A 17309-nucleotide genomic window follows, 5' to 3' on the forward strand; every position below is an offset into this window, starting at 1 on the left:
GGGTCGTCCGCTCGCTGATTTATCATGTATTTTCTGTTTATAAAGGTAGATGGAGAACACAAGCGCTTTCATTTAAGTGTGCAAAATAACAGCAGCGTGGACTGGGAGTACCGGTATGGTGGTAGTCAATCTAGGACTAGGCCATGATGAATCACACCGGCCCCGCGTTTCAACTCCAGAGCGGGGCTGGAGAATCGTCTTCATCAGACAGTCACAGACAGGGCGTCCATCATTGTACAGCCCATGCCAATGAACTGACTCAATAACGCCACTGCAAACACAGCAGCCACTGGTCAAGTACAGAAATGCATTGAGACTATAATAAACAGACTGCCATAGACTAGACATTAAAACATTTCATGACCAGAAACATGAGTTATTGGTCAATGGATGTTAGACATGCTTTCCCCCCCTATGGCCTCAGAATGGAATGATATTACACAGATTACTCCAGAGATGGTAGTAAGTGACAGTCTACCCACACACAGCATGTTAGTTGGAGTGTAAGGTCTAGATAAAATGGTGGCATTGGATTAGTGCAATATGTAGCTAATTCCAGTGGTTATGAGCATTTAGTGACAGATGCCCCTACAGAGCAGAAAGAGAAGACTATATATGGATTTAAAACAGTGCGCGCCCCAGAGACTGGTTAGTGTATTAGATCTACAGGAAGAGGAGACAGAACAAGTTCAAAACCAGGGGGTTTAATCTGCCAGAAGCAAACTTCAAATTGTTCATTTATTTTGTTCAGATAATTGAATTAGGCCTATTTTGAGCTTTAGTATCCCCATTTGTTTTGGTGCTTTTCCTTTCCCACCCTGGGACAAAATATAACTGATATCAGAAACCTAGTGAAGTGAGACCGGAGAAGAAAGATGAGCAAGCTGTAGACAGAGACAGAAGAGGTGAATACAGACCTACAGAAGAGTTTATTGACCATGCTACACAGGTAAAGCAAAGTACACACAAGAGAGAAGATAAAGTGGAGAAGAAAAAAAATCTCAAAACTACTAAGTCAGACCAAATCTCCCGACTTTGTTAGAAAATTATTTTAATTGTGCCGCTTCCAAACTATATCTGAATATTACATTTCTAGAGCTGTAAAAATGTAACTGATAGAAAATATACATGACTTCTCTTGAAAAACAGAATCTCGTTTTCTAGAAAGTTGAGGTTGTGGGATTCATCAAACAATTGTGGGTATTACATGTATATCAGCTTAAAATAACCATAGAAGGAATGAAGGTGGTTGATTCTGAATCAGGTCCTGTATCTTATTTGTTCAGATATACAAAATATATCAGCGGTTCACTAAAATATTGTTCCTTTCCTTGGCGATGCGATGTAAATTAAAACTAAGGCACATACACTTTGGTCCCAACCTTCATCAGTAAACTGCAACACGTTGACGTCACTACAGATACTCTTCTATTAGCCTCTTCCAACGCATGCAACAGCAGATTTTTTGTAACACTTTATTGGAACTGTACTTCATAATATTGCCATGACATTTGTTTCATCATCTGTAGGACAATGACAGCTATGAAGTACATTTCAAATGAATAAAGTACTACCAACTTTTAATTCCAATAACTAGACCAGGCAGTACATGCTTAGGAAACCATTCAACTTCTACCATTGTACATCAAAAAAAAAAAAGAGGTAAGGAAAACTAACATCTAAAGAACAGCAACATTGACTATTTTAGTAAATGGATGACTTGTGGAAACAAAAACAGTTAAAATGATCACACAGATGGAAACTTGGATTAAATCTGCATTGTTGGTTGTCTGTTCGCAAGAAACCTCAAGCATGGTTCTCCAAATTAGCACAAAAAATGGTTGTAAAAAGACTAATTCAACTTCAATCTCATATGGTTCCCCACTCCACAACAACTATAGTGACTTTAACAAAATAAAATCCGGCACAAATTCAACACCTGCAACTGAAAAGGAGAAGCTTTTTGGGTGGCAGAAGTTCAAACTGCACAGTCACATGGGAGAACAGAAATCATGTTTTAAACAAATCTTACACATCAAAATTAATGTGCCTCAAAATCTGACTGCAGGGATTCGTGTAAATATTTAAATGTAAAAAGAGTTGATATTGTCAGGTAAGGCACATATCTTATGTAACTAATCATAATAGACGCCAAAGTCCATTTATCCACCCTTCATAATAAGAAGATGGAAAAAGGAAATGGTTTGCCTATCATACAAATGGAATATGGGACTTACACAGGGGTTAGGTGAAGGGGGTAAAATGTCCTCAAAAACATACAAGTACAACAACTTATTTTTAATACACATTTTAGTTTCTGGTTCTCTCTGAAGGAATGACTGATAAAACGTAGAAAGAAAAAATAGAAAGAACTACAATGAGGTCAAAATGTGGTCCCCCAGTCCGGAAAGAGTGAACAGGATAAACGAACGGCAGCCAAAAGCCATTTGGAAACAGAAAGCGATGTTGTGGAGGATCATTATGCTGGTTTAGATGGAGGATTTGGAGAAGGACACTCTCAGGTGGTGGTTGTCACCCATGTTGTAGTTGTGGAGGTCAATCAGACCCTGGATGGCCTCTTCCACCGTCGACATCTGGAGCAGCGCCATTTTGTGATCCCTGGGAAGAAGACAAGATGGTTTATTTGTCCCACTGTTACTTCAGAATTGATATTATCCTCTGCTCTCAAAAAGCCCACAGAACACCCAAAATGCACATATTTGAGTTACACAGGGTCAGTGTAGCACCCTGCAGCTAGCCACAGAAATTAATTCACAACCAAATCAAGAACAACTGTAGCGCAGTTACGTTATTATAGCGGTAAGGAGAAAAAAAGACTTACTGGAAAAACTTGAATGCGTTCACAGTGCCCCCGGCGTTGGAGAACAGTAGTCTCAGGTCTTCTTCAGTTACGTCCGTTCTGTCGAAACACGTGAACTTAGCATTCCAACAAAAGACAGCCAACCCAGACCATAGGCTTCCCTTTACTTTCTTTCCAGGTATAGACGTTGCCCTTAGCACAGATCTGGGATCAGATTACCCTCCCCAAATACGTTGAGTGAGACACTGCAAAACTGACCTTGGATCAGGGGCTACACTAACAGACCGATGAAGGAGCTGCTTACCATGTCCAAATCCTAAAAATAACCATTATGAGCCAATATAGACAACTGAGTGTCTAGTCTAGGGGCCATGACATAGACTTACGGGATGTTGGAGAGGTGGAGGGTGGTGGAGGGAGGGAAGATGTTCTGAAAGTTCTTGGAGCCGGGCTTCTTGAAGCGGTGCAGGGGGGAGTTGGTGAAGTCCTTGGTGAGGCCCTGGTCATCCAGTCCATCCCTGGGCAGCTGCACTGAGGTGTGCTTGGACAGAGCCACCCTGATGACCTTCCCATACATCTTCTGACCGTTCAGGTGACTCATCGCTGGAAGCAGATTGGATTTGTATTAAGTGTGTATGGTTTGTTTTATCCAGCAGTAATGTTCCCGAAAACAAATGCCCATGTGAGGACGTTTATCCTATCCAATTTTAGTTCATTTAACATTTATTTATCCAGTTTACATCAAGAAAATAAAACAAATATTCTTATTTGCCACTTCAGAACATGGGAAACGGAATAATATTTAAAATCCTTTTTAAGTCAGCCGGTTAACATGAGAGTTGACAGTTGGGGAAATGGAGGAGAATCTTACCTAGCTGGGCTTGACTGCCATCGGCCATCTGTATCAGAGCACTGTCCTTCTTATTGTAAAGAATCTTCACCCTCTGGGTGTCCCCATAGACCCCTGTGTTAAAGCCATGAGCAGACGAGAGGAGGGCGAGGAGGAAGAGGAGACAGTGAGGAAAACAGTTAGCGCTGGAGATAGAGGGAAGGTTTAGGCAAGACAGAGAGAGAAAGAGGCTAGATAGAGACAGTAGGCTTGAGATCATTCATCAGAATTAAATGGAGGCGTGTGTCTGTAAAGGTCAGACAGAGAAACCATCAAATAGAGAAGTTAACAAGCTCTGTGAGATGTTTAGCCAATCAAACTACAGTACATGCCAAATCAATTTACCATGCATTTGAACAAATCTATGGATGGATCAATTTCAATAGCCGAAACGAGAGATTGAGAGAGATAACCAAACCAATGTAACAGAATAACCTATTCCTAAAAACTACAAGCCAAACCAGTTACAGTGTAAGGAAATAAAATTAAAATGTCTCTTAACAGAAATAAGCAAAAACAAAAGAAGAGCGGTAGAGAGCTAACAATAACATACCGAAGAGAGTAAACAGACTTTGGGGCGTAACCATCTTTAGAAGGAGAGAAGAGCAAGCAGCGGAAGACAGGTAGAGAGGTAGAAGAGTCGGAGCGGAGGTAGAGAGCGTAGCGGAGATGGACAGATCATCCATAACGGAGGAGGGTGGTTTCCCGTAGAATGGTGAAGGTGGTCATGGAGTATGGTTCAGTTAATTTGGGGATAAGGTTGGTCCAAGGGAACGGGTTGGTTTTGTTCAAGCACCAATCATGAACAGTGGGGTTACAGTGATGGATGAAGCAAGGGGAATAGATGGGGGAGAGCGAGAGAGAGAGAGATAGAGAGAGAGGGGTGGGAGGGAGGAGGAGCAAATGCAAATATTAAAACAAAGTGAGGGAGGGGGACAAAAATAAATACAGGTCAGTACACTGGAAATGCAGGAGTTTGGTCAGAAAATGGCCGGTTCACTAAACAACATAAATTGTGCCAAATGTAATCACCCCCTGGACAAACATGGGTAAGGTACATTCAATGTCAAATCATAATCACACCATAATCATAGGAGTAATAGCCTCGCAATGAAGAAACAAAGTACATGCAGTAGGCTAAAGCTTGAAGTTCAGGGCCCAGTTTTTCAAAAGGTATCTATCCGGATAGGATTAAATAGAACGGGAGTTCCCATTCAAGTCAATAATTGGTATGTTCTATTTCTATGCATTTAATCCTATCCGATAGGCAAAATCCATATGGATAACTTTTTAAAAACTGGGCCAAGGAGATTTCAGATGAAATGTGTTAAAGAGTATGAAGTGAATCAAATTTGTCCAAAGACCATGCACTCAAATCTTGAGACAACAGACATGAAACCACCTGAGTTATGGCATTCAACAATCATGTTTGGCCCCACAGACCAGTACCAGTCAAAAGTCTGGACATAGCAACTCAAGGGTTATCCCTTTATTTTTTACTACTTTCTCCATTGTAGAATAATAGCAACCAAAAAAAGTGTTAAAACAAAATCAAAATATATTTAATATTTGAAATTGTTCAAAGTAGCCACCCTTGGCATTCTCTCAACCAGCGTCATGAGGTAGTCAACTGGAAAGCATTTCATTTAACAGGTGTGGCAGTTAATTTGTGGAATTTCTTTCCTTCTTAATGCGTTTGAGCCAATCACTTGTGTTGTAACATGGTACGCGTGGTATACAGAAGATAGCCGTAATTGGTAAAAGACCAAGTCCATATTATGGCAAGAACAGCTCAAATAAGCAAAGAGAAACGAGTCCATCATGACTTTACAGACATGGTCAGCCAATTCGAAAAATTTCAGTCGCAAAAACCATCAAGCACTATGATGAAACTGGCTCTCATGAGGACTTGCTTCAGAGTTCAAGTAACAGACACATCTCAACATCAACTGTTTGGAGGAGTGAGTGAATCAAGCCTTCATGGTCAAATTGCTGTAAAGAAACCACTACCAAAGGACACCAATAAAAAGAGATTTGCTTGGGCCAAGAAACACGTGTGGTCCTTTTGTCTGATGAGTCCAAATTTGAGATATTTGGTTCCAACCACCGTGTCTTTGGGAGACGCAGAGTATGTGAACGGATGCTCTCCGCATGTGTGGTTCCCACCGTGAAGCATGGAGGAGGTGGTGTGATGGTGTGGGGATGCTTTATTTAGAATTCAAGGCACACTTAACCAGCATGGCGACCACAGCATTCTGCAGCAATAAACAATCCATCTGGTTTGCGCTTAGTGGGACTATAATTTGTTTTTCAACAGAACAATGACCCAACACACACCTCCAGGCTGTGTAAGAGCTATTTGACAGGGGAGAGTGATGGAGTGCTGCATCAGATGACCTGGCCTCCACAATCACCCGACCTCAACCAAATTGAGATGGTTTGGGATGAGTCAGACCGCAGTGAAGGAAAAGCAGCCAACAAGTGCTCAGCATATGTGGGAACTCCTTCAAGACTGTTGAAAAGCATTCCAGGTGAAGCTGGTTGAGAGAATGCCAAGAGTCTGCAAAGCTGTCATCAAGGCAAATGGTGGCTATTTGAAGAATCTCAAATATAAACTATATTTAGATTAGTTTTTTTTGGTTACTACATGTTTTTTGGTTACTACACTTTTATGGTTACTACATGATTCCCTCTATGCTGGCCTTATAGGCAGAGTTCCTCTGTCCAGTGTCTGTGTTCTTTTGTCACACAGAGTGAAGAAAAAGCAGCCAACAAGTGCTCCGCATATGTGGGAACTCCTTCAAGACTGCTGGAAAAGCATTCCTCATTAATCTGGTTGAGAGAATGCCACGAGTGTGCAAAGCTGTCATCTAGGCAAAGGGTGGTTTGTTTAACACTTTTTTAGTTACTACATGATTCCATACGTGTAATTTCATAGTTTTGATGTCTTCACTATTATTCTACAATGTAAAAAAGAAAAACCCTTGAATGAGTAGGTGTCCAAACTTTTGACTGGTACTATACCTGTTGAGAGTGTGGGAAGTAATAACAGAGTCATAGTATCTGAAATATAAGATCCTCTCCATAGAGATTTCATACGAGACAGGCAGACAGAGAGATCAAGTTAGGAGAGGAGAGCAGAGAGGAAAGAGATGGTTACGTTTCAGTTCAGTATGGCAAAATGAGAAGGAAGGAGAGAGAATAGCAGTGAGAGTGATTCAGACAATACAAAGTCATCATATGATCTTTCATATGAGCCAGAGAGGAAAGCTTAGAGAAAACTAGAGTCCCCCCCCCTTTCCCCCCCTAGTCTTTGAAGAGAGCGAGAGGGGCTCAGTCTGCACTGGCAGACTTGGACATCATGGAGGCAGAGAGAGCGAGAAAGAGAAAGAGGACAATAGACAATAGAAACAAGAGCATGTGTGTTAGGCGTGTGAGAGGGGTTAGGTCCATGTCTGGATGGGAAGGTAGAACAGTACTGACCTCTTCATTGAGGTTGGAGGCCAGGAGCACACCGCTGGAGCCAGAGTGACCAGACAGAGCCACCCTTCCTGCAGCAGCAGCCGCCGCCGCCGCAGCATTCAGCGGGCTCAGGGCACCTGGAGAGAGGTCAGAGGTTAGAGCAGGGGTCCCCGCTGTCCTTAGAGTACCAGAGAAAGTAGTGCGTAGTAGTGCGTTCTGTCAATATAGCTGGTAAAATAATGGTTCATAAACAACTCAAAGGGGGGCCTTGTAAAATCAGATTTTTTAAAAGAAATATTTCATATCTTCCCAAATTATGTTCTCAGTTTTATGTCTTGGTCTTAGATTTATGTTTTTCACTCTCAAAATTGTTCCTAGAGAAACCAGGAAATTGAATGTTCTGCGTCCATGTCAATGGTTAAATCACATCAGGACACGTTTTCTTAGGGTCTGGAAGAAAACAGTACCAGTCAAAAGTTTGGACACCTACTCATTCAAGTGTTGTTCTTTATTTTGACTATTTTCTACATTGTATAATAATAGTGAAGAGAGAACTATGAAATAACACATATGGAATCATGTAGTAACCCAAAAAAGTTAAATCAAAATATATTTTACATTTGAGATTCTTCAGAGTAGCCACCATTGCCTTGATGACAGCTTTGCACACTCTTGGCATTCTCTCAACCAGCTTTCCAACAGCCTTGAAGGAGTTCCCACATATGCTGAGTAGGTGTCCAAACTTGACTGGTACTGTATTTTTTGTGCAACTTCCCTTTAATAGCGCATCTAGCGGGTGAGGAATGTGCCGCCGTGCATGCATAGCGATGGTTCTGCATTGCCGCTGCCCATTTCATGGCAAAGTTTGCAAATAACAAATTATAGATACAAATGATATACATACTCATGATATACTGCTGCCAGGTAAGCCTACTTTGCAGTTAACGGTTAATTGAGGAGATTGAGGAAAACATTTCTGTCAACCCACAAGACAGTTATCACATCAACTGGCTTCACGCACACACCACACAGATAGACGGGCAATATTACAGATAGCCACTATTGGCTTAAAAAGCTTAAGCTAACACTAACTATGGTGGGATAATGTCAATGTTGCGTTGATTAGATAGTAGCTGGGAGCTTGAGGTGTCTGATTTGTTTATGACAGTTTGCGGTGGGAACATGTGAATTGCATGGCAAGCTACTCACAGGTGGGCTGCGAGCTACTGTTAGTTCGCGGCCGACCTGTTGGAGATAACTGGGTTAGAGGGATCAGGACTTAGACCCAACAAGAGCCTGAGAGCTCATTTGGCTCACCCAGGGCCCAGTGTGGGTGGAGACTTCACTTTAGGACCAATGGAATGGTCTAAGATGTGCAAACCCCACCCACCCAGAGCCCCGGTTGTGGTAAAACTGGCACAGCCAGTCCAGCAAGAGTGATTCCACCTGACACTGGACATTAGGCTTGGGCGATATTCCGTGTATTATCGAAATACAGGCGTCCCAGATGCGTAACTCAGTTGGTAGAGCGTGTCGCTTGCAACGCCAGGGTTGTGGGTTCATTTCCCATGGGGGATCAGTTAAAACATGCATGCACTCACTACGTAAGTCACTGAATAAGAGTGTCTGCTAAATTACTAAAATGTAAATGTATGGTTTACAATGTTAGCTATACCACTGCTTATAATGCCACTGTGGGCTCCCGAGTGGCACAGCGGTCTAAGGCACTGCATCTCAGTGCAAGAGGCGTTACTACAGTCCCTGGTTCGAATGCAGGCTGAATCACATCCGGCCATGATTGGGAGTCCCATAGGGCGGCGCACAATTGTCCCAGTGTCGTCCTGGTTTGGGGTAGGCCGTCATTGTAAATAAGAAATTGTTCATGACTGACTTGCCTAGTTAAATAAAGATTAAATATAGTTATTTTTATTCTAACTTTAAGAAATAGAAAATGTGTCAAATAAATTACATCCAGCTCAGGTCTCAAGCTATGCATTTGGTTTGCTAACTTGCAAGTGGATATATAAAGATCAGGCTTCTTCGTTACAGCATAGACATTCAATCCCCTCCCGGATTAACAGATCCCTGTTGCCTAAAATGTTTTGTGTTAAATAAATACATCTAAATAGCACCCCTTGTGTGCAACTCCGGTAATACCGTGTACAGAAAATCTGGATACCGCCCAACCCTACTGGACATAGGAGATGGATGAAATTGACAGACATGAGCAGAGATAGACAAATAGACCCCACAACACCAGAGATATAGAAAGCAGAGCTAGTCCCCTAACCAGTGTTGAGCTTCCAACACCTCCCAACCCCAAGAGCCCCAAAGAAGACATTAAGAGGAAAGAGAAAGGAAAAGAGAGGGATCTACCTGGGATCTTACCAAGCAGAGAGTTGGAGTCCTTGCCTTGAAAGGCAGCAGCCATGTTGGGGTCCATGGCAGGCTGTCCATCCCCGGCGGGGAGCTCTGGCCGGGTGTAGTCACGGCTCTTGTCGTTGTTGTACTTGACGTTCAGGTTGACCAGCTTGGAGTAATCGATGCGGAGCGTGCAGCACGAGTTGTAGATGTTCTGACCATCCAGGGCCTGAGTAAGAATGGAAACAAGTTTCAGGTTTATTTGCACGTGGAAACCTTACTCAGCAGTGCTCTCACAGTAGAAACAGTGAGAAGTGTACAAATACACCAACGAGCAATGAAATTGTAACACTCAGTTAATTTCACGGTCCCGTGTGGCCCAGTTGGTAGAGCATGGCACTTGCAACGCCAGGGTTGGGGGTTTGATTCCCACAGGGGACCAGTACGAAAATGTATACACTCACTAAAGTCGTTCTGGATAAGAGCGCCTGCCGAATTACTAAAACGTAATTATGAACTCTTGAAGTGCTATGAGAGGTCTGCACGGGGTATCACAGTCTCTCTTACCCTGTGGTTCTTAGAAAAACGCTCTATCATACCTATGTATTTATTATCATCACTACTCACAATTTTGGCTTGCTGTGCGGTAGATGGGTCGTTGAACTGCAGCAGGGCCTGGAACTGATTGTTCTTGGTGAATGTGATTATCTTCATGACCGTGCCGAACTTTGAGAAGATCTAACAGACGGAAAAACAGGAAATGTGTTTAAAATACATCAACATACCTGATGTTTTACTATCAGACATAATATTAAACCACCAAAAAATAAACTAATTTCTGCAACGAGATAAGGGCAGACGAGGTAGTGGTCAACTATGTACAAAAAAAATGGAGCATACCCACAAGAAAATGTATATTGCATTCATAAATCTGCTCTCCGACAAAAATGTGAAGTTATGAGGGTACCTGCTGCAACACATCCAGAGTGACTGGGTAGAACATGTTGTCGATGATTATTCTGAGCACAGGGCTGGATGCAGCTGTTAGAGCCAGATCTGAACCCGATGTAGGGGTACCGCCTCCTTGGACCGCTGACACCGCCTGCAGGACCGCCTGGGCCCGCTGGTTTCCGGCGTCTGTTTTGAGTTCTTTGTGGTTGGAGTACTGGATGAATACGGGGACGTTACGAACATGCGGTGTCACAGTAGAGTAGTAGTTGACCATGGTAATTGCCGCTTCCTCTGTCCCCAGCTCCAAGAAAGCCTGAGGACCAATGGACAGAAAGAGAAATTAGAGTTCTGTTAGGATATATACCCAATGTCATTGTATGGAGTCTTATGATACAGAAATTATACAGTTATATTCAATTAAAACTGAACTTAAACATTTCTGTATTATAAGACAATATACAGGGACACAAAGCAAGGAAACTTAACAATTCACTATGAAAACTTCAACAATGTGACCATGACATTAATTTCAGACAAACACAGCCAATGTTTTCAAATCCTAATGGCAAGTTTGAGAAGGAATACCAATGGATTAAAACACAGGCAATTAGGAATCACTCAGACAAAGAAAGGAATCTAAGGGGCAAGAGCCAAACATCTCCCACTGACCACTCACTGAAAAATAGACATTTGGCAGGACCCGGCAGCGAACAAAATCTAAAACGGCTGCAGAATTGGTCTGGGCCCACTCACCTGGTTTTTCCCCTTCAGAGTCAGGATATTGGTGACCTTCCCGAAAGGTAACCCCAGGGCAATGACCTCTGTTTCTGAAGTTTCGTTGGGCAGTTTTCTGATGTGCAACACACGAGAAGGAGGAGCCTCCATCCTGTCTTCCACTCTCAGTTTTTTACTGTCACTCCCGTTGGACGTACCATCTAGATAGAATAAAATATTACTTTTATTGTCTATTTGTCACAATGTAAATTGGTCTCCTGCTCTGCGCTCAATCTGCCCACCAGAACGCACACAACCAACTTAAGGCGCACAGAATGATTGTGGTTGTGATATATAGCCTGGAATCGAACCAGGGTCTGTAGTGATTATTACATCTATAGAAGAAAAGACATAGGAAAGGGGGGGTGCCTTGTAAGAATTTGCAGACGAGTAGGTAAACCACTACTACAGTCCAAATTATTGGCCAACGTGCAATCATTGGAAAACAAACCGGATGATCTACGAATGAGACTATACTACCAACTGGACATTAAAAACAGTAATATCTTATGTTTCAAAGAGATGTGGCAGAACGACGACACGGATAACACAGAGCTGGCTAGCTTCTCCGTGCCTCGACAGAGCAGCTACATCTGGTAAAACGAGGGGCAGGGGTGTGTGTCTATTTGACAATAACTGCTGGTTCGTGTCTAATATTAAAGAAGTCTTGAGGTATTGCTCGCCTAAGGTAGAATACCACCACCACTTTACCTAATTTCTACCAGCATGTCACACGTGCAACCAAAGGAGAGGGGGGGGAAAAATATATAATAATAAAAACTCTGGATGACCTTTACTCCACACACAGACACGTAAGGCTCTCCATTTGGCATATCTGACCATAATTATATCCTCCTGATTCCGGGTTACAAGAAAAAACTAAAGCAGGAAGTACCAATGACTTGCTCAATACGTAAGTGATGAGATGACGTCGACGCTACAGGAATGTTTTGCTAGCACAGACTGGAATATGTTCTGGGATTCATCCAATGGCATTGAGGAGTATACCACCTCAGGCATCGGCTTCATCAAAAAGTGTTTGACGACATCGTCCCCACAGTGACGTACGTACATTTCCCAACCAGAAGCCATGGATACAGGCAACATCCACACTGAGCCAAAGGCTAGAGCTACTGTTTTCAAAGAGCGGGACACTAATCCGGACGCGTATAAGAAATTCCGCTATGCGCTAGACAAACCACTAAACAGGCATAGTGTCAATACAGGACTAAGATTGAATCCAACTACACCGGCTCTGACACTCGTCGGATGTGGCAGGGCTTGAAAAATATTACGGACTACAAAGGGAAACCCAGCAGCGAGCTGCCAAGTGACGCGAGCCTACCGTACGAGCTAAATGCCTTTTATGCTCGCTTGGAGGCAAGTAACACTGAAGCATGCATGAGAGCACCAGCTGTTCGGACGGTGATATTTGATGTGAGCAAGCCCTTTAAACTGGTCAACATTCACAAAGCCGCAGGGCCAGACCGATTACCAGGACGTATACTCAAAGCATGTGCGGACCAACTGGCAAGTGTCTTCACTGACATTTTCGGGTATTACAGACAGACTACCATAAACCCTGGGCCTAAGAAAGCGGAAGTAACCTTCCTAAATGATTACCGCCTGTAGCACTCACGTCGGTAGTCATGGATCACATCAACACCATCATAATGGAAACCCTAGACGCACTCCAATGCAAATACCGCCCCAACAGATCTACAGATGACTCCATTTCAATCGCACTCCACACTGCCCTTTCCCATCTGGACAAAAGGAACACCTATGTGAGAATGCCGTTCATTGACTCAGCGTTTCTGCATCAACACCACCTATGTGAGAATGCCGTTCATTGACTCAGCGTTTCTGCATCAACACCACAAAGCTCATCACTAAGCTAAGAACCCTGGGACTAACCTCCCTCTGCAACTGAATCCTGGACTTCCTGGCAGGCCACCCCCAGGTGGTAAGGGCAGGCAACAACACGTCTGCCATGCTGATCCTCAACACTCCGGCCCCTCAGGGATGCGTGCCTAGTCCTCTCATGTACTCCCTGTTCACCCACGACTGCGTGGCCAAGACTCAAACACAACAATTAAGTTTGCTGACAACACAACAGTGATAGGCCTGATCGCAGACAACTATGAGACAGACTATAGGGAGGTCAGAGACCTGGTAGTGTGGTGCCCGGACAACAACCTCTCCTTCAATGTGAGCAAGACAAATGAGCTGACCATGGACTATAGGAGAAGGTGGGCCGAACAGGCCCCCATTAACATGGACGGGGCTGAAGAGGAACAGGTTGAGAGTTTCAAGTTCCTTGGTGTCCACACCACCAACAAACTATCATGGTCCAAACACACCAAGAGAGCCGTGAAGGGGGCACGGCAACACCTTTTCCCCCTCAGCAGACTTAAATGATTGGGCATGGGTCCCCAGATCCTCAAAGTTCTGCATCTGACCGCAAGGCGCTACAGAGGGCTGTGCGTACGGCCCAGTACTTCACTGGGGCCAAGCTTCCTGACATCCAGGACCTATATACACTAGGCGGTGTCAGAGGAAGGCCCAAAAATTTGTCAAAGACCCCAGTCACCCAAGTCATAGACGGTTCCCTATGCTACCGCACGGCAAGCAGTACCGGAACGCCAAGTCTAGGACCAAAAGGCCCCTCAACAGCTTCTACCCCCAAGCCATAAGAGTGCTGAACAATAAATAAAATGGCCAAACGGAGTATTTACATTGAACCCCCAACCCCCTGTATATAACCCTGTTACTGTTATGTAATTTTCTTGATAGTTTTTGATGCGATAAAAAAACAAAAAAACATTTTATTAACTCCATTTCTTGAACTGCATTGCTGGTTAATGGCTTGTAAAGTAAGCATTTCACATTAAGGTCTACACCTGTTGCACCGCATGTGACAAAATTTGATGTTGAAGATTTCAAGATATGGATTTGGACCTGTGGGAAAAAAAATTAAGAATAAAGGGAGCAATACAGTAGCTCTCAGGCTACTATATTTTCTCTCTAAGGCATTACAACAATGCTCTGAAGAGATATAGCCTATTGAAATGCACAGCAGGCAGCATCTCTATTCCAATCACATGCAAGCATGTGTGTGTGTGCCCACCTATCAGATACTGAAAAACCTCCCGTGAGGAAGACATCCACTAATACCGCCGTTCAACTTTCAAACATTCATTAATCCTTTCATTTCTTTTAATGCCGGTGGACACCGATCAAATGACGTATGCAAATTCCATTGAGAGGGCTGGCAAAGAGAAGATAATTTTTTTAGGACCACACTAACTTACCACTGATACTGCTCATGTCAGAGCCACTGTTGTAGAGACTGCTTGACAGCAGCTCATCTGATCCTCTCTGGAGAAAGAAAGAAAGAAAGGAAACAAAGAGCGAGAAAGAGTGAATGTGAAATAGAGGCATGGCTCTCCAAGAAGAGACACCTTCCATTTGCAGTGAGCAGAGCCCCTGAAAGACCACAATGAAATAGCTCTCTCTCTGGACAGTTTGAGGAAACGGAGGGAGGACCGAACACCAAGAGTCGCCTCTCATTTAGTTTTTTTTCTAGTGTCGGTCGGTTTAATCTCATGGAGTCTCAAGATATCAGACATGTCATTTCATCTGGAGCTCCCCAGCGCTCCCCGAAGGCTCGGAGCTGTCCTCTGGGCTGCAGTTGCTGGCTGACGTACTCCGAGCACCGCTAAAACTGACAGATGGGACAACGAGGCATGGACCCAACTATAGAATAGGCCTGGGTCTTAGTCTTTTTCTCTTTTGTCTGCAAGTGAATTTGAACGAAATGTTCTTTATCGCCAACATGTTTTATAGATGTGATAAATTAGATATGGAGTGCTCCCGTAGGGCCAGAGTCCACAAATACATTCCAGATAATAAAGTTGTCTTTGACTTAAAATGTGACAACTAGACCTAACTCACACCAGGGCTGGGAATGTTTCTCAAAGCAAAGTTTCTTTTGGACATTAAATATTGATGAAAAACAGAGGCAAAGCCCAATAATACTATCAAAGGACTGTTTGTTTTTAAGAGTCATTCCTTTAGCAGAAGAGTTAACTTTGTTTTGCACCAGACGGAACTGCGGTTGTTGAACAAACTGGGTTAGGAGGGTACAGGATCAGGATGCATTTATAAAATAACACCTTTCTCCCTAAACAGAATGGACATAAGTTGGTCCTATTTAATTACTGTTGTTCTAATATCATAAAAGCTAGAAATTACAATTTGAAATGTAGCCTCATCTTTCTTATCCAATAACACATGCTCTCTCAACAGTAGTAGGCTACATTTAGGATTCTGTGTGCAGATTCTGACTTGAAAAGCTGTGCCATGTACACAAAGGACTTTAGTTTGTATTAATTGTAGTAAATGGGTGGGTTGCAAATTTGAGTTGTGTGTCCCATGTAAGGTATCTGCCCACAAAGTATAACATAGGTGTCTAAAACTGGATGGAGGCAAACCTTGACCAATGTGTTAATCGGGATGTAGTTAGCCTAATGTAACAACTAAGCTGGTTAAGAAAAATGAGTTTTGCATTGCCATAGTAATGAGAGAGAATTTTAGATGTTTCCAAGCATCTATAACCTTTGACATAGAGAGGGCACTGGACTGAGGCTTACCTTTACGCCAACTGCAACATCTCCAATACTGAAAAAGAGAGGGAATATACTGATTAGCTAAGCATAATCTTTCCACAATACAGAGCATGCTGCTTATCTAGCTAGCTACAGTTCAACTGGCTAGTTAGTTAACTCACGGGATAGAGACGATAACTAGCCAGCTAATGTCACCTAGTAACAGTAACGTTATTAGCAGATACTTTATGTGCAGCACAGTCACCCAACAAGCTAACGTTAGTAACGGTATGTTCTAGTAGATTCGAGCTTGCTAGCTAGCATAGGAAGTTAGCAAACGCTAGCCAGATAGCTAACGTTACCCATGGTAAGATGCGCAACTTAGCTGGCTAGTGCCGTGGCTATCTACAAAAAGAAAACCAGACGTTTCTTTCCACAAGCACATAGTTATAACATGTTGATTATCTGACCACATATAAAAGGGGAAACATGTATGGCAATTCAAGTTAACCAGGATTTATTTTAGCTAACGTTAAACGGTGTTGACGACTTCTACTTTGAGTTGATAGCTAGCTAACGTTAGCTAGATTTCCGATCAACAAAGGATTCAATGAATGATCAACGCACAAGCGAGGACGACACACCCTCGCATGGAATACTATCCAGAGCTAGTTAGCTAACGTTGGACTGTGCAATGTATTATTCAGCTATGTATTACATAACGTAAGTTAGCTAACATTAGCAGGCTACTAAACAGTTTCGGAAACAAAATATACTTTGTTTACGTAGCTACCGTTAGCTAAATAGGTCAAGCTAACTTGCCATCGCTCTCTCCCAGTTCACTGACATTGATCAGCCAGGAGTTAGTTAGTAGCTACTAGTAGCTAACCAAGCTAAGGTAACGCTAGCTAGCTAAAACAAACCATAGCTAGAATCTGACGTTAGCTACTTTACTTTTAATCAACGATATATTGCCGCACATGATGCATTCATTCAAGAAAAACACAAGCTTCGTAGAAGGCCGATTATACATACCCGTCCATTGCCAGAAAATCCTTCTAAACGACACAGTTTTCTGCAATGTTCTCTTGCCAACAACAGAAAACAAAATGGAGGGACTGGAGACCGTGGCGGAAATAGTCGAATAAGGCGGAAATAGTCGAACAAAAAACGTGTTTCGTTTCATGCAGCGTCATGCTTTTTTTGTGTTTATTAAAGACGAGAGCATTTTAAGAGATAGTGGTACAACTGTTTTGTATTTTATAGTGGCTTTAAATTGATGAATTACCATTAAGAAGTCTTCATCATTTGACTTGGCCATTGAGATTTGTTTTGTTATTTAATGTGACTCTGGATTGTGCCTACATCAAACATGATCATGTCACATGGCTATATTACACACGTTGCATGAATGGTAAATAATGTAGGCCTATTGTGTCAT

The 17309-nt window shown here is 42.8% G+C and overlaps 1 protein-coding gene across 5 annotated transcripts; it reads right to left on the minus strand.

Moving 5' to 3' along the window:
- Positions 1-1020: 1020 nt before the first annotated feature.
- On the minus strand, positions 1021-17001 carry ptbp2a (polypyrimidine tract binding protein 2a). Of its 5 annotated transcripts, none has more exons than XM_038973261.1 (13): positions 16904-17001; positions 15914-15941; positions 14573-14639; positions 11238-11419; positions 10501-10797; positions 10161-10271; positions 9561-9762; positions 7194-7309; positions 4264-4297; positions 3693-3785; positions 3208-3424; positions 2843-2920; positions 1021-2619 (listed from the first exon to the last, which is right to left on the minus strand). In XM_038973261.1, the coding sequence occupies exons 1-13, from the start codon at positions 16909-16911 to the stop codon at positions 2490-2492; spliced, it is 1563 nt and encodes a 520-aa protein (XP_038829189.1). In that variant the 5' UTR covers positions 16912-17001; the 3' UTR covers positions 1021-2489. The 5 variants fall into 5 exon arrangements, with proteins under 5 accessions (XP_038829189.1, XP_038829188.1, XP_038829190.1 ...); XM_038973260.1 differs by having other exon boundaries at positions 9549-9762; XM_038973262.1 differs by lacking the exon at positions 16904-17001 and adding an exon at positions 16051-16122 and having other exon boundaries at positions 9549-9762.
- Positions 17002-17309: the final 308 nt, after the last annotated feature.

The sequence above is a fragment of the Salvelinus namaycush genome, chromosome 33, assembly GCF_016432855.1.
Source record: "Salvelinus namaycush isolate Seneca chromosome 33, SaNama_1.0, whole genome shotgun sequence".
NCBI lineage: Eukaryota > Metazoa > Chordata > Actinopteri > Salmoniformes > Salmonidae > Salvelinus > Salvelinus namaycush.

What these genes read in the sequence shown, in the direction of transcription:
- ptbp2a (XM_038973260.1), bottom strand. An exon ending in CCGCACAGCAAGCCAAAATT is followed by an intron (nt 9,763 to 10,160) that starts GTGAGTAGTGAT and finishes ATTCTTACTCAG; the next exon opens with GCCCTGGATGGTCAGAACAT. An exon ending in TCTGCTTGGTAAGATCCCAG is followed by an intron (nt 7,310 to 9,548) that starts GTAGATCCCTCT and finishes ACCTCTCTCCAG; the next exon opens with GTGCCCTGAGCCCGCTGAAT.